Source organism: Corvus hawaiiensis, chromosome 1 (assembly GCF_020740725.1).
Source record: "Corvus hawaiiensis isolate bCorHaw1 chromosome 1, bCorHaw1.pri.cur, whole genome shotgun sequence".
NCBI classification, from domain to species: Eukaryota; Metazoa; Chordata; class Aves; order Passeriformes; family Corvidae; genus Corvus; species Corvus hawaiiensis.
The window spans coordinates 66,868,874-66,892,756 of NC_063213.1; the positions used below are offsets into that span (position 1 = coordinate 66,868,874).

A 23,883-nucleotide genomic window follows, 5' to 3' on the forward strand; every position below is an offset into this window, starting at 1 on the left:
TCTAAATGGAGATTCTGCACTGAAGTTTTCCTTATATTTTGTTCACTGAAATTTGAAGATTTCAGATTTAGCAAAATGACATAATTTTCACTACCACTGCCACTGCTTTTTTCTCTGGATTTAAAAGAGCCAGTAATATTTTTTTTTAGAAAACACCAAACCTAAAAGATATAAAATTGTAATGTTCTTTTGATTTGTATTTGCATTTCTCATTGTCTTTGGATCCCTAACCCACTGATTTAATAACTCTCTCTTCTTTACCTGGCTAATTTGTGTGTTATTTTTGTGTGAAATATTTTTGGTTTCATTGCTGTCCCCTTTCCCTTTTTAGTGGTTCACAGTTTTTCTCAGGCAGTTGGAAAGCACATGCTGTTGCAGGATACTTTCTAATCCATGTTTGCCACTAACTGAATTATACATGGGTGGCATAGCACATATTCAGTCTTTCATCCTTATCAGTTGCTTCATCATTACTTTCAATCGTCAGTGAAAAATGTGACTAACATGTTGTGTGGTATAAATAGACACTGCAGTCTGAGATCATTTATGCATGGTTTGAATTTTGATGAAATTTTATACTGCCCTCTGGGCTAAACACTTAACCTAAGTGATTGTCCCAATAATTTTGTTGAATCAAACCTTTTCAGATGGAAGTTTTACCTTTCATTATCTTCTAAACTGTTTACTATAAAGCTTTCCAGGAGTGTTAGGAAACAAATAAAAAAGGACACAGTTGCTGTTTATCAGTGATTCTGTGAATCATTATCTTGTCATTGTAAATGAAGAGAAATAGGAAAATAAAATACTACAACTCAAAAGACTTTTTTATGTGATCCCAGGTCAACCTCAATATATTTTTCTTTTACACCTACAAAATTGGGGGTTATACAAAATGTGAAAGCATAAATGTAGACTGATATAAGTATTTGTATAGAAATATATTTGCTTTTGGTACTGCTCAATGTGCTAATTTATGTGATTCTTTATTTTAATTTCTTTAGTTTCTAATTAGTATCTCAAACTTCTAGTTGCCACAGTTCCATGATCTTCCCATATTTATTTATTTGCTATTAAAATGTCTCAGCAATATTTCTGTTTTTTTTACAAATTATTCTCCAGCTCTATATTTGGGATAATTTTTATTTCAATGACAAACATTCTCTCCACGTAGCTTTATTGGTTTGGATGTTTAAAAGTCTGAAATTTTCTTTTGTAATCTGAAAGCAATTGTTGAACAGTGACACTGTAAGTATTACAATAATGCAGAAAATCGCCATTGACTCAGTTAAAATGTTTTTATTTCTTGCAAGAGTGAATTACAATACAGTGCTCTTGTTGTTTAACCAGAAAAGGGTCTCCTTTGGTTTTCAGCCGAGTATTTTGTAGAGATTTTCACTGTCCATAAGCATAATGAGTTGCTGTTCAACCACCTGCTTCTTTCCCTTAACCATTCTTAACAGTCCTAATTTGCTAATGAAATTTAGGGATTTCCACACCCCCTAGAAAGCAATATCTTTTTAACAAAGCTGAAGCATCCAGTCCAGAAGAATTAAGTGACTTAGTTCAGACAAGCTGTCACTTGGCTGCATGTCGACTGTGACAGAGGCAGGTCCCGTGACACCCTCTGTGGTCCCTGTCTTCTGGTCCTCTTGACCAAGGTGGGACAAGAGGGGGTCTCCTACCGTCCCGATCCTCCTGGGCTTCTTTGGTGGAGAACTGAGCATGTTTGGAGTGGGTGTAGGGTGTAGGGGATGGCGCTCAGGTCTAATCTCCCCCTACTCCTTGGAATCCAAGGCCCCTGAGGCAGGCTGTGTGCATGTCCATGTCCAGTGTGGTCTGTCAGCCCCTTGCACTGCACATTGGTACATTAGACTCTGCTATATCCAAATGAGGTGACCTGGCAAGAACGCCTCACAGAGCACATGGGCTTGTGGAAATTAGCAGCTGGTTACTGGTTCTGATGAGAGCAACTGCTGGGGGGAAAAGGAGTTCTATTTTTCCAGCACCAAAATCTGAACATTTTATCAAGAAAAAAATTCCCACAGAAAGGCAGTTTTCTGGCAAGCACTACTAGCCAGAAGTCTCAGCTCCCCTTCACACAGGAGTCTCAATGGAAAATTTTATAGCTAGTCCTAGTGCAGAGTCTTTCAGAGGTGTTGAGCACCCACTGTGACCATTAATTTAAATAAGCCCATAATGTGGTTTACATTTAATAAAGTTGCAGCCTCCACATGAACCAGGTTTACTGAGTGTTGCCTTCTCTCCCGCTGGGTCTGAGTCTGCTGGTCTGGATAGTGTAAGACTTTTGGACTCAGAGCACGCCTTCACCCCATGTGTTCATTAGAAATCTTCAAGAAAAGACTACAGAGTGTGTGTTTTTACCCAGTAGAGATGACTTTTATTCAGGGATAAGAATGCACACAAGAAAAGTGGCAAATAAATAAGTTTGTACTTGGAAGAGCCCTTTTGTTGCTTGCCCTACTACTGACATATCAGAATTGATAATTCTGATAAAAGCAATGTATTGCTTTAGTACTTGCGCAGCGCTAGAAAGATAGCATACTATTAATTCTAAAATCTTCAGAAGTAGTGGTAGAATAAAAAGCATCAAGTACTTATGAAGAAAATAAGCAAAATGAAAACAGATCAGATACTTCGACAATGTGAATTAGCTTTCAAATCTGCTGGCTTCAGCAGGGCTGTAATGTCAGCTGAGAAACTGGAGTTTAGTTGTACTATTTACAAGAGGAAGTATGTGCTGTTTACAGAAAGGAAGTGTGAAAAGCAATGTATGTCTGATTTGTTCATATTTACAGTGAGAGAGCCCAAGTAGCTGTAGCTCACAGCGAGCTTTCCTTACCTTTGGCATTCTGAATTTAAATAGACTAGTGGTGGATGCTTTTCTAACTGAGCTGGTCTCATAGGTTGGCTGCTTAGGTTTCCAACATTGTGTCATTCCACTCTACTCCTAATGAATCTAACCAGTTTATTGTTCAAGTCTCTGTACCAAGCCCTTGTCTACAATTGAGTCCCAGCTTATTTGCTGCTAAGGAGGAAAGGAAGATTTGTGGGAAAAATATTTCCAAAACCCACTGAAGACAGCTGACCAGGGTTTTCAGTACTTCACTGTTTACTGATTAGACAGATCCACAATCACCTTTTAGCTGCTCTATTTGTGTAGTGAAAACTGGGGTTTGCCTTTCAGTGGCATACCAGGGGTGATTTGCTCAGTGTGGAGCTCTCCTCTTTGTCTTTGCCAGTGATTGGCCAAGCATTTCCCTGTCCTCCCACACAGCTTCTGGAAGCCCTCTGTCCAAGCCAGAGCACAGCACAGTCTCTCAGCACAAGATCAGTCCCCAGATCCTTTGGATCACACACAATGGAAGATGTATTTTCAATTTGCACTTCACACTATGAATGCAATCTCAGTGCCCTGTATGATCTGTCACAAAACTTGCCAGAACAGTGCCAGAATGGGTGACACACCAGTATTTTACAGCCTGTCTCAAGCTACCCACTGAAATGAAGGAACCATATGACCCCATCAGAATCAAGAATGTGTGGTATTACTGCTGTGGTTGACAGGGGTTTTTTGACAAAGCGCTTTGCACTGGAAAACTGTGACTTTCAAAAAATGAAATTGTGGGAAAGGATAATTGAAACAAAATTTGGAGACTTTTGAAATATTCCATCTTGATATTTTGAAAAGAACATTTGTTTGAAATGACTGTTTATGTCCCACATTTTAATCTATAAGATGGGTTAATTTTCTGTTGAAAAGGTCAAAATAATTTCAAGCCACTTTAAATTATCAAAACAGATCCTTTCACTAACCAAAATATCGGTACATGAACATTTTGTTTTCAACATTTTCATTGCAGTTTTGGGTCAGAGTTGTCTTTTGGAAACCTTCACATGAAGGGGAAGCTACTTCTCATGCATCTCTAGTCTGCAATTAAAAACTTTTAAGAGACCTTCATGTATTAGTTAAAGTGAGGTCTCATGCAGCATGAAATAAGTAAGGTTTTTGCCTGCATTGGCAAATAACTCGTGTAACTCCCAGATCTCAGCAAAAAAGAATTAGATTTTGCATGAAAGAAGAACAAATGGACAATAAGGACATTTCCCCAGCTTGTTACTGGCTTGCTTTATCTTGGAAAATATTCTTTCTGTCTGTGCCTCAGCATCCTTATTATATTCTTGTTGCAATGGAAAAATGTTACAGATACAGACCTTCACGGTCATTCTGCTTAATGTGGATGGTTTTTACACGCCTTTTTTTGTGCTTGCAAACTCTCTCTCTGCCATTTCTGCCTCTTCTCCTGTATTTTCCGTGCCTTCTTTTTTCAGTTTCTGTCAAAATCAATAGTGCTCAGGACAATGATAGCTTTGGTATTCCCTGAATTTTTAGTGCTGATTGGTTGGATTATTCAAAAATTAGCACATAATAGAAAGACATTCAGAGAAATGTTACCGAATTTTATGTTCATTTCTCACCCAGCTTCATAGAACCTGGCTTTTCCCAGATTCTTTCTTTTGGGCCTGGATGAAAGCTGAAGGCTTCCAACATTTGTTCAAGATGTCTGGATCTCTGACAGCCCATGTGGCAATTCCAGATGCATCCATTCGGCTGCACAGTCTTGCTCTACAGCACATGAGAAGGGACTCCTCTGTGCCTGAAACATGCTAAATCTATTGTGTGTGGACTAATAGCCTTCAAATGTGCAAGAAATCTGTTGCTCTCGGGCTTACTGCACACTTGCAGCTCTGTGGGACAGTACTTCCGTAGTACTTTCTTAACTACTGGATCGAGTGTTTTTATGCTCTGCAGCACGTGCAAATCTGTTCCTTACAAGAAAGCCCAAGGATATGAAAACCCTAAGCAGAATGGCAAAGATTATTTATTATAGAATGAAAAATATCTTAATGATTTTTAATTAATTAATTTCTTTTTTTAAACAAAATCGTAAAGATCTGATATACTGTTTTGCAGTGATTTTCATTCTGCACAAAGAGCAGCATTTTCCAGTATGGCTCTGTATTAGGAGATTTATTGCTATGATCTGCTAAGGGGCTAATTTCTGAAATAAATCACTTAATCTACATATGAAAAACCAGCCCCAAACAAATCACATTAAAATCAGGATTTCTTCAGTTTCTGGAATTATGGCTTAAAGAATTTGCCAATATGAAGTTCTCAGATGCTGTTTAATTTTGGGAATCCCATGGACTTTTGTCCTGGACTACAAACAGCAGATGCAATATATGACCCATATGCCTTCTCTGTGTTTCCTTTTATTCCTAGCCTCACGTAGAACAGAAACAAGTGTTGAAATAGCTGCGACAATTATAAAGTTCCATTATATAAACTTAGATGAGCTTAATATACACAGTATAACAGTCTTGATCAAAGGATTTGCTGTCAGGCAGAGAGTTGACTAACAGGCAAATGATTGGAAACAGCTTTTTTTCCAGCCTGGGCTGGGTGATAATAATGTGAAAAGAATGGAAGCTCTAAAAGGAATGCTCTTTCACTGCCTATGTTGGAGCAAGCGTTGTTGGGGAAGCAGAGGCAGAGAGGATTCTGGCTTGCTGAAAGGAACTCTAACCTAAGTCAAAAGAGTGCAGAAGAGTGGCAAGGACATGTAGAAAGGCTGATACATTTAGGCTTTTAAAGCTTGTGGGTTTTTTAACCACTGTATGCCCCAGGAAAGGTGCATCATTGACACAGAGCCAAAGCTGCAGTTCTGTAGTCTGGGAGGTTAGACCTGATTTGGAGAGAGGTTAAGGCAGCTGGGCTGCATGCATCTCATTTTTCTGGAGGTCTAACACCCTTGGCCAGAAAGTATGCTGAGAGAGGCCCAGGAAAGTAATGTTAATTTTCTCTCCTAGTAATGCAGCACAAGATCACTGAGACAAAGAAAGAACGCCAGGGGTAATTTGACAATTGACACATCAAGGCTTAGAGGCTATATTAAAAGAACTATTAGACATGTCAATTAATTTTCCTTTGCCTCATTAATGAGCATCTGAGCTATGCATCTTCTGCGTGAAGCAGCAAGTAATCATTTTTCTAGGTTCCTTCATGCTACGACAAGTCACAGCCCTCTCGAGACACACATGAGACAGGGCATAATAGAGTATGATTATTGTTCCTAATTTCGTGAGTGACTCTAAACTTTCAAATTGAAGGGAAATTTAATATTTATTTTGAATGTTAAATGAAGTCTCTGAAAAAAACGAAACCTATGCAATTCAATGTTTTTCAAAGCACCAGCTTGTTCCATACTTTAAATTTGATTCTTCAGCAGTAACTGAGTTTATCCACTAACTCCAGTCCCAAATTCCAATCAAAGCTCCAAAAGAAGAAAGGGAAAAAAAACCCCCAATAACCCATGCCCCAAAACCAAAGCCAGAGCACAGTCTTTCTTTTGCTGTGGGAACTATGAAGTTGCTGACAACCTTCATTAAATGCCACAGCCAACTTCTGACATGCTCAGCAGTGAGTCTCATGACCCACAAACAGAAAGCCAATCTAAATCACGGAGTGGTTGTATTTGTCGTTTGTGTCTAGAAACCCGCTGCTGGAATTTGCTGAGTGCTTCTAAAAATGTAGCAGAAGGTTCACTGTCAAAAAGCATTGTCTTTGTAAACTTTACCTTCAAACCTTGAGCACAGCAAGCAAAAACTATTTAACAAGCAGACAAAAAAATCCATGCAACACAACAACTAAGCCACCAAAACCTTCTGTCTCTCTTTTTTTGTGATGATTTGAAGTCTTTAAGCTGGAAGAATAACATCAAATACGACCTGAACCAATATGCCTTCAGATTAAAACAGAAGCAAAATAAAAAAATAGTAAAGTGTTTAAAAAAAATTTTGAGGCTACACAATTAAAACACCACCATCATGATACTGATTTGAAAACTAAAATTTTAATGTAAATATAAGTTCTGATGCATTGTGGATCACGTAAGTTTTAGGTTGATCCTTAAGGAAATAAAGATTATTAAAGCTACATGCTAAGCATGAAAAAGAGGCTATAAAATACAGAGAACCTGCAAGAGCATTATTGTCTGACCTGAAGAGGAGGTTTTCAGAGTAGCCTGTATCCTATAACCACAGTGCTCTTTCTAGTTGCATTTAATCAGCTAAATTCTTTTGGTATCTTTGGAAATCTCACCCTGGCTGCCCCCTGACTTCTTGAAGCTTTTGCATCCATACGTTGCCACCAAACATAAGGGAATTCATAGAAAGGTGAGCAGGCTACTTAGCTGAACAAAAATAACGCTATATAAATGCATGTGGTTATTAGGCTTTGCAATTAAACAAAAAGCTCTAGATAGGAAGGAAGGAGTAATAAGGATCCTGCTACACACATCCTGTCAAGAGCTATAGGGGGGGGAAAGAGCATCATCCCCATAGCCCTGTCAATCTGTCACACTGAGTTTTGACAAGGGTAGGTTTTCCAGCTGAGGAAGGTATGACTATTTTGTAGGTGCTTCTGTTTGAATGAGTTATGAATCGCATGGATTCAGAGGAGCACTGTGTACTACAAGCTAGTGAAATCTTGTCTGAATTCAGACCAGTATTGGGAAAGCTTATGGGTCAAAGAGAATGAGATTTTGTCCTCTAGGGTTGTGATTGTGATAGTCTCTATTGTAGATAGAAGTGTAGAAAATTAATAAGTGTTAAGGCTGATTGACAAACTGTTCTTGCCCCCAGTAATCCAGCCTTTCAGCAGAGGAAACTAAAACCTAAATTCAGAATCACCTCTGTGGTCACTCCTGAAGGTTATTTAAGTGTTTCTTGTCTTTACTGTCTGGATGAACCTGGCTCTTCGAAAAACTGCAGTATGTCTTTCAGGTTGGATGAAAAATCTAGGGGTTCCAAGAAAAAGAAGAATCACATCTTTATAAAAAGAGTTTAAAATAATATTTTCCATGAGTTAAAAAAAAAATGTTTCAACAAAGAGTATTATTTACAAATACACTTTCAGACAAATATACACAGGGAAAGAAAACCCAAACCAAACAAACAGAGAAGTTAATTTGAATGGTAAGTTCAGTACCTGCCAACTGTTGTTTATCAGAGACAGCAAAATAACAAATCTTTTGTTCTGCCCAAATGCATTATTCTCCTATTTTGGAAGCTTTGGTCTAATGGCTCCTGAACACTAGAGTTTATTTCTTAGCCAGGTACCTTAGGAAGGCAAGGTATATGCAGCAAGACTGTCTGTCAGTCTTCCCTAGTAACTTCTGAACCTATTGGCCAAGGGAGGTACCTCAGTTGCTGTCCTCACAGAAAGAAAGGCTCAGTCCTGACCTACTAGAAGGTCAGTTCCCTTGCCACTGAAAATCCTTATTGTACGAGTGAAGTCTCACAACTGAGTGTCTTTTAAATGTTTGCTTTTTAGAAATTGTGTGTGGGGGGATAAGTAGTGTGATACTTCTTTATATTTGAACTGAAGGAACAAGCTTATCAACATATGTAAAGTGTGTGCCACTCCTTTACTGTTGAGCAAAAACCTTCTTCTGGCTGGGGGTGTAAAATCCAAAACATTCTAGTGCCGGTGAGATTATTTTCATGATAAATGCTTTTCTTGGTTGTTCTTTTTCAGTTTGATGAATGGACTGAAGTCATCTAGGGGCCATACAAAAACCTCTTTGAAAGTGCAAAGATCCACATGGATGTTGATTAGCATTTTTACAAGTCAGTTTTTGTTCTAAAAGGAATGTGTCTTTTCTACATCTTAATTTTCTGCTCTCTTGTTAGATAAAGCTTTTTCTGGTGGTGCTGATGTCTTAGGCCAGCACACTATGCTATCTCTCTCTCTCCTCTCTCTGTAGATGCACAAATGTAGCTGTTCTTTTTGCTGGGATGTTTTTCTGTAGGCCTAGTGTCCTTTTTGTACCCCAGCATCCTCTACTTACCACTCTGCTTCTTGCTATTCTCTGATACTGTTGTTTCTCATGGTGACACCCTTTTGTGTTTTGGCACAAACTGGAGCCACTTGGTCGCATCTGGGATAGGAGTTCTGAATGTGTCTGAGAGGAAATGCACCCAAAGGAAAACATAGAGAGCATTTTTATCTAAAGCACACAGAAAACTAATAATGAGCTTATTATATTGCATTTTCAGTATTGAAAAGCAACATTTCTAACTGGAAAAGGATGGCATCTGCCTCCTTTGGGCTTGTTTTGTTGGTTTAGGTTTTTTTTTTTACACTTTTAGAGATGAGCATTACTATATTACTGTGTGACAATTAGCAGAAAATTTTAGGATTTCTTAGCATCAGGCAGAAAGCTTTGCTTCTCATAGCAAATGTCCCCTTTGAGAAGGAAGTTTCAGTTGAAGAGCATTTCACTGGATCAATAGATGATACCAACAGAAAAGGAAGCTGGCATTTGTCTTGCCATGTCTTACATGCAGCTATGGGCAATAGAGGAAAGTATGTTATCTAGAGATTGCTTCTGATAAGGGGATATCCCTCAAACTCCCAGTGCAGCTAGCAATCACACATTGATTTTTGAGAGACAAGCTGTAGCAATTTTTAAATTTCTGTTTTGTACTGTGGAACTAGAGGAATAAAGCCACTGAAGGAAAATTTGTGACATTTCTTTCCAAAGGCAGCCAGGCAGCCTATTATAATACTACCTGAACACCTTAAACACGGCTAGTATCCATTGTGTCATACAGTGTAACAAGCAGGAAGGAGAGCACTGCACAAGGAATTATACAGTTTTCTTTCTTTCTTTTTCATTCTTTCTTTTTCTTTCTCTATTTTTTTCTTAAAGGCTGAAGACCTGATTTCTGTAAACAACCCCCTAAAGGTACTCCCCCACCAATAGCAGCCCACTGTAAAATGGATAAGGTTCTCATTATGTGTCCTCCATGTCTTGATCATAATTTCTATCATGGTTGACATTCTGGTCCAGTTATATCAGGTACATTCTGTGTAAGTCCTTTAGAAGACCGGGATAAAACCCTGCTGAATGCAGGATCATTTTGCCTTGGGCAGAGAGTTAGTCAAAGTGCACATAGTTCAAGGTGGATTTCTAGTCAGATTCTGCAGTACTGGGACATTGTGAAGGAAATATTTTTGAACTGAACATAGCTCAGAAGGAATTAAATTAGCTCTTTAATGCTTGGTTTTTCTCCAGAGCCATCAACACAAATTACTTTCTAAAATAGGCAGCAAATATAATAACACAGCATTAAACTGAAAAGAAAAAGTTAATACCATTATTATGTGATGCATTTTGTTTGACTAAATTGTATGGATAATTTCCACCATAATTTCAGTGGTGTTTACAAAGATCTTTTAAAAATATTTCAGTTTAACATTTTCTATAACTGTGTTTTTCATAATGTAATTGAATTTAAGATATCTGTACAGTATCTCAGTTTTCTGAGATAACTACTTAATGGTGTTTTGAATATAATAGTGTCCTAGGCTATTCTGCACATGCACATAAGTCCTTTCTTTTTGAAAGCTCTTAAAGATTTAATTAAGCTGACCTAACAGAGGTTTACTTCTTTGAGAAAACATGTTGTATTAAAGCAAAAATGATTTTTTAATATGCAGTGTTATAGCATCAGTCTTCTGCTCACACCTGAGATTGTTCTATTTCATCAAACCGTGAAGAAGAGTTCTTCCAAAATTGTTATAGCTACCTTTGGAAAATGTATGCCTCATAATTACTCTAAACATTTCAGGCAATTTTCTGTTTGTGAGATTTCTTTTGTTAATGTATTATATTTTTGCTGTAGTTTCATGATTTGTCTTGTCTGGCCATGTTTGAATCTACAAGGATTTATTTTTAGCTGTACTTTAATTGGTGTTACCTGGGTCACGTCATACTTCATTCTCTTCATGGATTGCTATTCCTGAGTCAAACACTTCTGTTCGTGGACACGTTGCTGCACAAAGTAATAAAAATAAAAAAAATTAAAATTGATATAGAGTAAAAAAATAATTTCCAATGTCAAGATTCCTCTAAATACATGTTCCATTGTTCCCACAGACTCCAGCTATTTTTTCCTGCCTAGTTCTTCCTTGTAAATTTGCTATGAAAAAGAAAAAGTGATTTTTGTCAGGTCAGTACAGAAGCTTCTGGAGATAACTGGAATAACACTAATGGTGTTTTAGAAGCATTTTTGTCTACAAGCTTATATCTATAAATTCACTTTTTTTTCCTCTCTTTTTATCCTTACACCCACCGATTCCTATGGTGCATCAGTATTATAAATCTGCACGAGAACTGAATGGTACATTTGGTTTAACAATTGACATCCTAACTCCAGCACTTACACACACATACAATTTAATTGTGGCAAGGGAAGCAATGCAAGCAGGCAGGAATTCAATTTTTGTTTCAGGCTGTTGCTGGGAACACCAGATAGAAGTCAAAGGGCTTTGACCTGTGGCTCGTGTGTGTTTGTGTGAGATGAAGTTTAATCGCTGTATGGCCAGACAGAAAAAGGTCTTTCTGAAGTGGAGGATCATGATGTGCTGTGTGCCTTCTGCCTGCTCTGCCCACAACAGCCACGAGTCTGTTGGTTGTCACTGAAGGAAGGTGGATGTTTGTCTCCAGCAATACAGACCCATGCTCCTAGTGTGATGTTGCTGCTAATTAAGTACAGGATGGAAAAGATCAAAGCTGTGCCTTTCCCTCCCCCTACCTCCTTTAATTTTTTTTTTTTAAATCCACTCCACAAGGCTGTTTCTTATTTTGAAGCTTCATCTCTCTCTGCTACAATGTTTGTTGGTTATCTCACCTGTTTGCTTGGTGGGGTTTCAACTGGAACTGGATTTCCATTTTAACTTGGCAACTTCAGAGTCTTGTTTCCCAATGGCCTGCCAGCTAAATTGGTGTGTTACAGATGAATGCACAGCTCACAGATGGTGTTTGAGTGTTTAGTGGCTCTCAGAAGTAGATATGTATTTGGTCAGGAGGAAGATTGCATTTTTCCTCCAGACAGAGCAAATGTCCTTGGGGATATTTTCTGTGTCAAGGTAGAAACCGTTCCACACATCAGGTACAGGGGACTCTCCTAGCTTAGGCACAAGTACTACCTACAAATATATATGTATTTCTTTTCTTCTGGATAGGGAAGAATGCTCCTACTAACATCAACAAGAAGTTTGAAATCTTGATTCTCCTGAATGTCTATAGATGTTTTAAGTCTAACATTTCACTTTCTGTAGTTTTCCATTTCTTTTTAATCTGAGATGAGCTTGAATGTGACACTGTAAACTTCTTCTCCAGGTCCTAAACACTATTTTATTGCTCATGCACAAGGCTGAGCATTCAGCATTACTTACTGGGTGAACAGCTTTACCGATACTGCTGTGTTTTTTGAGATCTATACCTCTTCTGACATCTTGCATCCTCCCCTGTGTGGTTTGTGCCTTTTTCTCATTCATTCACTGTCGTCTTATTTACTTAAAGCAGTCAGAGGGCACTAAGTAGGGGAGGAGTTACATGCTTTCTTTTGCTTCTTGACTGGCTTAGTCATGTCATGAGGATGAATAACAGAGGCTGTCTACTGCCTTTTGTTCCTTTCTAGAATGAAATAAAAACCAGAGCTGCTTAAAACTTCTGAAAGCTACACTCAAGTTTCCTCACTTCATGTTTGTACCCATCCAGAGCTGGAAGCAACCAGACTGGAATATTTTAACAAAGTCTGTTGCTGTAAGATTTCCAGACTGTTTTGCCAAGCCACTAAGCTCTTGAAAATGTAGTTAAGCATGAAATAGGCGAAGTTTTAGTTGCTTACCTAAACTGCAGCCATGATGATAATAATTTTGTTTTTTGTCATTTCTGCTTTGTCATTGTCAGATGCTGCTCAAAGCTGAAATGTGCAAAGCTTTGCCAGCTCTCTACAGGGAACCACACTGTCCTCCAGCTCTATTGCCACTCTGCTTAAATTTTGTGATTCTTTCTTCTTCCAGTGCTTTCTTCCCCAGCTGGGTAAGAAATCTCTTCTTGTGAATGTCTCAGTCAATTCCCTTAGGAAGTTCTTAGTTAGCTAAAGTAAGGAGATGGGCTCCTCTGCCAGCCTAACACTGTTGGGTAAAGGGACTGCTGAGGACATGAATCTGCTGCTCTTTGCCAATTTTCTGTTGTCGTAAACTCTTTTATAGTGAAAGCTGACTGTCCACCATCTTCAGACTAGTGCAGTTATATCCAGAGGAATATGAAGCTGTCAGCACTTTCTTCCCTTTCTCTTTAATGAGTATTTCTTGGCCCACTGACCCAGAGTTCCCCCCCTCAACTCCCCTCCTCCCCCAGCATGGAAGAACATAGTGGTTCCTCCAAGGCTACAGCTGTGCCAGCACATAACCCCATGAGTGTGTTGTGGGAAAAGTTCCGCTGATGTGTTTGTTCTGGCTCCTGGCTATGCCTGTAATGCAAACACACCTAAGCTGCTGCTGATCCAGAGTTTACTGCTTGCTGGCCATCTCCTATGAGCTGGCACAGCCTGGACCTTGGAAGGAGCACAGCCACCATCAGCCTCCTCCTCCCCAGCTTGGTGGGGCAGCATGTGACTTTACAGGTGCAGTCATGTACCTGCGTCATGTTCTTTGCAATAAACCAAAACAATTGCAGTTATTGGATTACTCTTTTTCCCTGTTTTGTGAGAATGTTTAATTCCTAAATTAATTCTTTTGGATTTTGGATTTTGCATGGTTCTGGCAGTTTCTTTTTTCCACCACAGCTGCACCTGAAAAATAAACGTGCCATGATTTCCAACATTTCTTCTGTACCATGTCTTTGGGTTTTTTGGTAAGCTGTAGGCCAAATTCTCCTATGGACATTTTTATGTTAAGGAACTACCTAATGTCCCCTCAGGTCTTTTGTCACCTCTCTCACAGCAGATAGACCCTAGGTAACCCTTGTAACTATTTGTGATACCTGCTTTCTTGGTTGCTTGCAAACTGAAGAATGTGAAGCATAGGTGTGTCCTAGAAAGACCTAGGAAAAAACAGTGTCTCCATCCTTGGCAAACGCTCTCCCTGGTTATAGTCACTTTGCATACATATAAACAAAAAAGTAATATTTTATTAGGAATCCAGTGGATAGAATAATGGACTGTAACTCAGCAGAGGTCAGTTCACAGCTCTGCCGTTGGCTTATTGGGCAAAGTCATTTGTGTCATCACCATAGAGCCTGGGATAAAGACAGTTTCTTTGTAATGCAGCACGAGCTTTGAAAAGGAAAAATATTGTGCAGAGGGAATAATAATAAAATCCTTCTAATGATAAAAAATTATGTGGTTTATATATATGTTTATGTTGTGCACAATGGAATGAACCATATTCCCTTTCAGCCTCATGCTTCATCAGTGGTGCTTTGAACTGGTTTCCATTTGAAGGGTTGCATGTATTAGTGTACTAATTTTAGATGTGCATTCAGATACAGGTGTGATTTCACACTGAAAGTGATAACATTTCATTGTAGTAACACTGGGCAGCATTTCCTGCATATTCTTTTCTGTTGATAAACCATAAAGGACTTAGCCCTAAGTTTAAATACCTACTATTTAGGCTGGTGGGGGGGAGGGGTCTTTTTTATTTGTGAACTGAGTAAACATGTTGCACTGACTCTTGGGCCGTAAGGACTGTGTATGACTCCCTGACGGTAATTTGCATAAACTAATTCTTGTCTGCATTTGCTCTTTAAATCTTCTCTGCCTGTATGGGTGACAAAGAAACATTTATTTTGCCTTATTTTATGCAATGTAAATAATAGATACATTCAGGATAGATCCTGAATACCTCAGCTGGTGTGCATCAGTGTAGCTCTGGAATAAGCAGGGTTGCATCGGCTGAGGATCTACCCCACCGTCAGTTCTAAGTGCCAGCCTTGCAGTCCATTATACAAATGTTCACCGTAGTTTGTCAGCAGCAAAGCTGTCACCCAACAGTACACACTGCCTTCTATTAGCCATTACTTTTCTGTCATCATCATCAAGTGCAGCTTAAGAGAATCTGTGCATCGTTTCTTCCCCTCTGAACAATTTCCATAGAAATAATTGACTTGCTTTTATGGTAATTCTGTCTCTGCTATTTGTTACTGCAGCATTTCCCAAAGAAAAATGCAAAACTAATGCCCTAGAACAAAAACATTCAGCCAAATTACTAACCAGTAATCCAAGGAATCATGGATAAATCCAATGCTCAAGTGGCTTCTCATTTGGAACTTTATATAGTTTTCACCCAAGGGTTAAAGTTTGGTATTTTGTGGGTGGAGGGGTTGTTTTGTTTTTGAAAGGTAATACTCATGCTCTCTGCCCTACAGCAACTTTATATAAATCTCTTCTGAAAACTGTATCTGCCAGTACTGTCACGCCTCCCCCAAGCTTTTACTACTAACACCAGCTAAAAATATTTAAAGGGGCTGTTTCCACTTGTTTGGTGCATTTCATTTCATGTTTCTGCCTCTTCCTTTCTTCATTTTTTAAAAAAGTCAATGAGAGAAGTCATTTAAGCCTAGTGTTTTGAAGTGGCAACCAGTAAACAGCCTTACAGCATGATTAATGAGTACTCAGGAACAATTTGCTGAAACTTACAAGTAAGTTGGGGCCAACTGAATTCGTTTTAAAGTAAATGAAGATATTCCAGTTATGGGCTGGGACTTTCACTGAGTCACTGTGTAGGCTACATTCTCCACCAGTTTCTACCACTGGCTGATGGTGGTCATGTCAAGGTGTTACACAGTCACAGGGAAGTATAACCCAGCACAGAAGTGACACTCAGAATCTGGACTTCCAACAAGTTAAACAATAAAGTGTTTAGTTTCCCTTTGAAAGCAGGAAACTATGATCAAGGCATTTGATGAAAACCATGAAGTCTTGAAAAGGATAATTGCTGTTACAAAAATAAAAACGAATGTTGTTTGATTCTACCCAATGGACATATTTTTCTTGGTTTCTTTGACTTCCAGCAAGCTTGGGTTACTGTGGACTTTCTGGGCTTCTATTGCTTTTTTCAGAGGAAAGGTGCAACTAAGGAAAGACATCATAGGTGTTGTTCAGCTGGTTTAAGCAGGGTCATTCAGTGGAAGCCTTTTGGGTTTGATAAGTGAGAACATTCTGAATTTCTCTGCTTTCATTAATAAGTTTGTTGAGCAGATGGATTCTCATGGCTGAGAGAGCCAGTGTCTCAGCAGAGATCATCTCTCTTTTTACCTCTTGAAAGTGGAAGTAGTGTGTGGAGCAATGGAGTGATGGAGGCACATGTTGAATATTTTCATTGCTCCCTAAACCTTAGGGCAGTTCCAAAGCCACACTTTGTATGGTGTGCTCACACTGTGTACAGAAGCAGCTTCCATACAATGAGGGACAGAGCAGGAGCAAGTGCATTCATGGAGCTCCTGTGAAAGTCGTGATTGCACTGTGAGGTCCTGCTGCAGTGAGCAAGAAGTTTACTCACCTTCCCAACCCAGCTTTTCATTATTTAAACCCAGGTTTTTCATTATTTCTGGTGCTCTAGGACTGCTGTGAATGAAAGAGGACTGAGTATTTTCAGTGCTCTGAGCAGTGTGCTCTCCTTCTCCATTTGTGTGTTGGGTTAGAAGAAGGATTTATGCTCTTGAAATCTTTTACAGGTGGTCCATTGAAAGTTTCACTCTGGTATTGCTTATTTGGAGGTAGCTTCAATTAGTAAATTGAGACTAAATGACCTAGTAATACATGATTCTTACGTGAAGCGTTGAGCCAAATCCAGATTTTTTTGAAATATATATGGTTACTGGTGCTCTTGGCACAGAGATGAAGATTGGCAGTGATCCCTATAGGATGTGGATTTCTGACATGGGTGAGGCTGGGTGGGACATCTATGTAATTCTGCTTCTTTGATGAAGGATGAGATGAGTGTTATGAGCTAAGATAGTACTATTTTTTCTTTTTTTTTTTTGCACAAACAAACAATTTGGTCTAACTAAAATACAGTGTGGCTAATCCTGCCCTATTAACTTTTCTCAAAGAGTGAATGCTTTAAGAGTAAATTTTGATGGAAGCTATTAAGGATGACAAAAATTTCTTTATATGAAAGGAAGTGTAGTGCAATCTAGCCGCAGAGTTCAGAACATTTAGAATTCCATGGTTATTGTAGTATAATACCACAGTCAATTATATTTCTTATTTTACATTTTTCTTTGTCTCCTTCTCCCACAAGCCTAGACTATGAATTCATAATGTTAATGAAATGTGTTGTGATGTTCCTGTAGGCTGCTGTGGGAAAATAATTACAACATGAGGAAGGCCATTCATGATGTGGCCCTGTCTCTAAAGTAGGACTTTGTGACTGATTAGGACATAAGCAAAATGGACTGAAATAACTTGAAAAAACCTTCAAAACCCCTGACAGATCAGCCTACAGTCACTGCAAGAATCAGCTTTCTTAGCCCAACAGATGTTTCTGTGAGAAGTTTTAGTGGTTTGTACTTGAGGCCTTCATTGACCCAAAACCTATTTTTTTGTGCTGTGTTCCTGACAACTTCTTGTCCTCTCCTTCTCCAACCATGTAGCTAAAGTCTGAGCCTTCTCATGAGCAAAGGGGCTGGCTGACAGCATGCCGTCTCCTCCATGTGCATCCTGCTCAACACTGAGAATCAGGAGTAACATGATGCCAAGGCTGGTCTCAAAATCCAGCTTTATGGCTGGCAAGTTTGGGGGGTTTGTTTTTCCTTCTCACTCAAATCTAGACTAAATGCAGAAACTTTTAAAGTTTCTTCTCTATGGCTATTCACAGTTCTCTTTGTGACTGCTGAAGAAATGTACACAGCTACTTAAGAAATATATGTAGACAGAAAAGTTTTTTAAAAGAGTACAAAATACAGTGCAAGTATGTCTGTCGCTTCTTCTTCAGTCACATGCTACACTTTAAAAAGCCAGCATGTTTTCTTCCACAAAAAGACCTTTATATTTTTGAACTTTCAGAAGCCTTAATCAATATAAATAACAGTTTGAGCATGATGACATCATGTTCAGTTCTAGAGTTGTGCATCTCAGCTGCTTAGTCATTTAAATCAGTGGAAATAAGCACAGCAGTTAGAAGTTTCAAAAGGTCAAAGAAGCTACTGTCTTTTCAGCTTTGAATCAGCTGAGAGACTCCAGTTTCTGGGAAACATAATGCCAAGGCTGCATCTCAGCATCTCATTTCCTCCCCCTGCCTCCTTTGAAGCACTACAGTAACTAGCTTAAAGGGAAAATCACACCACACTCAGTAGCAGAATCCTTTAAAGAGCAAGTTCCTTTCTAGTTCCCCGTTTACTTGAAAATAAAGAGGAGTTTTATCCCACATTGTGTATGGAAATATTTTACTGAAGTGCTCTTACCCAAATGCCAAAAAGCTGTTCACAGGTTTTCAGTAAAATTAATACTTTTCAGTACAAATATGACAAGTTATTTTACCATTTTCTCAGAAGGAAAATAAGTGATAAAGTGTTCCTCAGAGAACAATTTGTGAGAAAAATTAAAATCAAAATGAGAGCTTTTAAAAACTTAGTTTTAAATGTGATTTGTTGTCTTTATAAAAGTGACGGCATGATTTCTGGGAGGAAGCCACCTCTCACCTAGACTGCCATGGAAAAAACATTTCTTTTCTTCTTTTTTAATGTCAGATACATTGTTTAATCAAAAGTTGTGACCAGAACCTGTGCAATATTATCTGTACAGCAGGACTCTGCAGTCTTTCAGCAACTGCTGTCTCTTATACGTTTTTACAAATGACTCTTTGTTTTGTTTCCATGTATTTCTAGCTGCCGTTCTGCTGCTGATGTGAAACTGTCCAGGCAGGTTGTCAAGCATTTCCATTTCGTGGTATACACGGCTTTTTCGGAGCTGGGAGCCACATGCTGGCACTCCAGGGACTTCTGGCTGCTCACACTGCTGGTAGTTTTGCTTTGGTTCCTGAGACTTTACCTGCATTATTTGAGTCAATGGCTCTTCCTTCAGACCATCTCAGTTCCTGTTGCAAAGTAAGTCCTGCTATCCTTTTTTCTCTGTCAGAATATTTCACCTAATAGTTTGATTCAAAGCATGTCCTTTTCACTATGAAGAGAATTGATGACTCAGACTCTTGCTGAGAGCTCTACATACAAGCTCTGATAGGAACCCCTGCAGAAACTAAGACAACAAGGATTGCACCCAGAGTTGATATGCAAACGTGCATATCAGGTGAAAGTGTTAGTAATGTAAACTTTAAACCCAGAACATGATGTGTCCATTTGTGTATCTTCTGTCAGGCCTACATCTCTCCCATCTGAGATACTCAGCAGGTTATGTACCTTCCAGAAGAATAATTTATCATTTTGGATAAAGTATTTCTACATTCTTCAGGAGTGCACAAAACTGAAGAAGCATTTGAATCATAATTCATGTTACCAATGTGATCTATGAGTAAAATACTTAGAGGAATTTAACTTTGATATATCAGTTTTACTGTGAGTACTGCAATGAGTTGACATATTTTAACTCTATGATACATTGACTTTAGCTCAGGAATTAGACCTCTCTAGAGTGTTGCAGGAAAATCATTGCTTGTCATTACCTGGCATGAAATAACCAAAAGATGGAGTACAAGTCCACTAGGTGATATATACCTGACCCTATGCATATTCCTGTGTGATAGAGAAGGGTTTTACAGAGCAAAAAGGTTCAGTCATGCTTAGTAAAATATATATTTCTCCAATAGAAACTTTTTTTTCTTTTATTCACCTTAAATCATTGTACAAACCCAAATCACTCAGTAGGAGCCAGCAACATGCAACTCTCTGACTTATGTCTGGTGTGGTAGTGGTATTGATTATTGGCTGAAATTTGAACAGGGTGTCTGAGCAGACTCTGTACAGTGCTGGGTTTTGCTAAGGTGGTCTTCTAGATCTTAATGTAAAGCCAGCCATCTCTCACTTCTGGCCTTGCACATCTTGTGTTGGCTTGGCCAGCTGGCGGTAAAACTTCTGGGAGGCCAAGCATCGGGAGTCTGTGAAAACAAAGGAAACTCAACAGAAGGAAGCAATGCATGAGAGAGTGGTGGTCATGTTCAAAGCCACTAGTCACAGCTGTCCCAGGCAGTCAGCTAGATAAAGGATAATGTTCTCAAGCCAAGATGCCCTGGATCAGCATCCCAGTCTGTAGCTGTGTGTCTGAACAATGAGACTGAGCTGAGCACTCTCTAGTCCTATCAAATGTAGTGGTAGCACTCACAAGTAGGGAACAGAGTGAGAATCAAACCAGTTCACCTTTAGTTAGGAAACAGAATTTAGGCCGCTTCAACTGGATGGAAATTTTTGCCTTAAATTTCAGCATCTGTGTGTAGCTCACAATGCCAAGCTGCTCTTGTCTCTTACCATGCCAGCAAACTTGCTCATCGTATGAGCTTTGCAAATCCCACCATCTCAAGGTGGGAAGAGGGACATTTCCAATCACTTTAGGCATGATAAAAGCTATGTCTTCTGCATATTTTCTGCTTTGTGCAGTGCCCAAAGGTGCTGCTGTGCAGACATGGGTGAGCTCCTGGAGCCTGTGCTCATGTTGGTGCATCTGGAAGATAATACTTTCCTATAGCCTTTCCTGCACAGTCCCTAGAGCTTGGACGTGGACCCAGTGAACTGAGAGTCAGAGGGGATCCAAGGATGCAGAAACAAGAGGAGGAAGAGAAAGTTTTATTTTTCTGACTAGCTTCATACAGCTTTTGGTCTTAGTATTTTGACCCAGATAGGGATGCAACTTTACAGTGCAATGTGCATGATTCTACCTTCTTTCAGTGGTTTGCTCAGGAGCACAAATGCTCTCCTTTTGCTTGTTTACAGGTTCCAGCTCTTCCCTCACACTGTGGAACTGTGCTACCAGAACTCCTTGCTGCACACCAGTGAAGAGTTGGCCATGGTCGTGGTGGGACCACTAACCTTGAATGCTGGGTTGCTTCTCATGGTCCTGATCAGATGGGGCTGTCAGCAGCTATTTGACTCATTCCCTTCCTTCTTGTCAAAATTTATCATAGCTATGGGACTATGGACAGTGCTAGACCCCTTGGCAGTGTTTGTAGTGGATTCATTCCTGGGGGTGAGTCACTTAAAATAACTTGGACATGAGAACTTAATGTAGAAGTTTGTTTTATTCAGTGAATCACTGAAAGATATGAAATTCCACCCCCGGCAATGGAACATGAAAGTTAAAAAGAAATTAAATAATAATGTTATACATTACCTTTTTATTAACAAAATTCCCATCTAATGGAGTCACTGTGTTTCTGCATAAAATTAAGAGCACTGTAAAAGCCATACATGGAGATAAGAAAGTAAATCCACTGCTGGAGTGATTGCATCTGCTTTGAAAAGAATTATGGCAGTTTTGGATGTTAATGGGGATAAGTTAATGAGCAATCCTGATTATTAACATTTCAGATTTTTCTAAGCATCAAAACAGACAAAATGAAAAAAATAGAGTTTATCATGCACTTCTCTGGCAAGATAGTTAATATAATTTACTGGCACACCTAAAAAGGCTTGTGAGATCTAAAGACAGACATCTTTAAGGAGAGAGTTTCATCATACGTAACATCAGGAGAGCAAAGTTCCCAACTCTTTCTGTGCCTATGTATGGGCTGTGTAGCCCAACTGTGCTTGGGTGGCTCCTGACTTTTATCACATCTGAGATAATGCCCAGTCTCCCAGAGCACACATTTCAAATTTGAGTCTCACTGTGTCTGTGACACCGGTTCCTGTCAATGGTTGCAGGATGCTGAGAGTTTTCCTGGGGCTGTGATATTGCTCTTCTGCCCTTGCTGATCTTTCAAAGTCATCTATGTTTCTGTTGCTCACTCCAGATCAAGCACTAATCCACAGGTCTTGCTGTGGATCAGCTTTTCTCAGGTCTCTTGGTTCTTCATCCTCTGACCTGTGCTCTGCAGGTGATTTTTCACTCTTAATATGTCGTTTTCTATTGCAGTAGTTTTGAAAATTAAAATTCAGCACTTCAAGAAATTTAGTTGGAGCTCACTTGAGAGGTAATTGCAATAGTTTAAGCATGTGGCAACATGCTCTAGTTTTCACTTGGGCAGCCTGCATTTATTTATTTATTTAATTATTTTAAAATTTCATTATGTAAAACATGCACAGAATTGAATTTTAATTGTAATTTGTATTAAGATTGCTTTTCCCCTAAGATAAAAAGGTGTATTTCCTCAATAACCAGGGTAGAAATATTAAAATGTTTAAATAGATTTTTTCTCCCCTCTAATACTGACGTATTCATAAAAACTGGAAGAGAGGATGAGGTCTGCCTTATCTTTCCCACACTTGCATTGAGAAAATCATTGCCATTGACTTCAGTGGAATTGTGCTCAGTTCTACACAGACTGGATTACTTATCAATTTCAAATAGCACTAGGTCAGGGGCAAACGTGAGATACAAGTAAAGTAACTTAGCTTTTCATTAAAGTATTAAAAATGTACACACCTCTCTGTACCTCATACTGAAAATTTGGCAGTCTTACCCGCCAAGATTATCTTTGGTAGAAACTCATTTGTTCAAATATTACACAATATACTGTATGTATCCTTTCCAAAATGAAACTATATCTCTTACATGTGTTTTCATTATTGCATTTGTAATTTTTTTTTACTCTTGGCATTCTTTCAGCAGCTATTTCAGATTTGCTTGCCAATCTATTTTAGATCAAGCCTTTTTAAAATATTGTGTTGTGGTAATATAAGTTATTTTAGTGCTAGAATGTATTTTAGTATTTTAAATGGCCTTAATACTTACAAAAGATGACAGATGGCCCTGGAGACAAAGGTTTCTGTGTTTACTAACTAATTTTTTTTATTGTTAAGGAAAGGCTAGAGAGCAGATGCATATTTGGGGGGGGTAGATGCATATTTGGGGGGGTTTCAAATCATAGTCCAAAATGCTGTGTCAAATGTGTTATTTCAGATTTGATTTACTGTCAGCCTGTAGAAGGATGTTCCAGGGATAAGAAACATTCCTATGCAGTTCAAGTTAAAGTTCTGACAGAGCTTTCCTGGGACCCCACTCACTTTGTCTGCCTGTGGCTTCCAAAATGCAGACAACAATAACACCTCTTTGGCCACAGGGATGCGTGTCATTGGAAAAACCAGTGGGCACTGCAAACGGCTCACATGACCACCACATGTGGTGGTGCAATAAGTACCTGAGAGAGAAGTTGACAAATGTTATTTAAGCTATTTAAAATGAAGACGCCTTCCTTGGATCATGTCTTTGAGGACCACAGAAGGTATACAGAATAACAGAGTACCTTTGTCAGAAAAAAAGGATAGAAAACTACAGTTCTCCCACACCGTTTTTGGTTTGCCAGAAAGAACCACTTGGATAAGAGAGAAATTTATTCTTATTTGCCATTCAGACTTTTGCCTCTCTGGAGGAATGTCAGGACGTGACTGCTGTGCAGAGGATTTTCCTTGGTAGACAGTTGCTTCAGTAAGAAAGCAGTGGAAGCAGCCAAATTTTTTTTTTTTTTACTTTTTTTTCCAAAAAGAGGAGAAGAGGAGATGAAACAGGGACATAGAAGAGAACCAGAATATTTAATTCTTTTTGTAACAAATATGGATGGATCTGAATTAGTGACTAGTCTTTGTATGTCATTACCAGTCTCCTGGGACCTTCAATTTCCACAACAGAACCTAGCAGCATTGCAAATGGTGAAGAGAGAACAAAAATGTGCTCAAGAATCACAGTCCTTCTGTAGCTGGACTTGCAGCTGTCATCCCTTTACTATGCACATCGCTGCAAAGGTAGCCAGAAATGGGCAGAAAGTTTTAACGCTTCCTAAGGGTTAATCTAGGCAAGCTGCTCAGAAAGGTGCAGGTTTCTTGAAGCCTAAAGGTCACA

General features: G+C 39.0%; 1 protein-coding gene across 1 annotated transcript in view; it reads left to right on the plus strand.

Moving 5' to 3' along the window:
- LOC125328594 overlaps positions 1-23,883 on the plus strand; it is a 184,900-nt gene that overhangs the window by 95,792 nt on the left and 65,225 nt on the right. The window contains exons 17-18 of the mRNA XM_048309507.1: positions 18,771-18,989; positions 20,823-21,075. Of these exons, the coding sequence (XP_048165464.1) occupies positions 18,771-18,989; positions 20,823-21,075 (472 nt within the window). The remainder of the gene's footprint in view (positions 1-18,770; positions 18,990-20,822; positions 21,076-23,883) is intronic.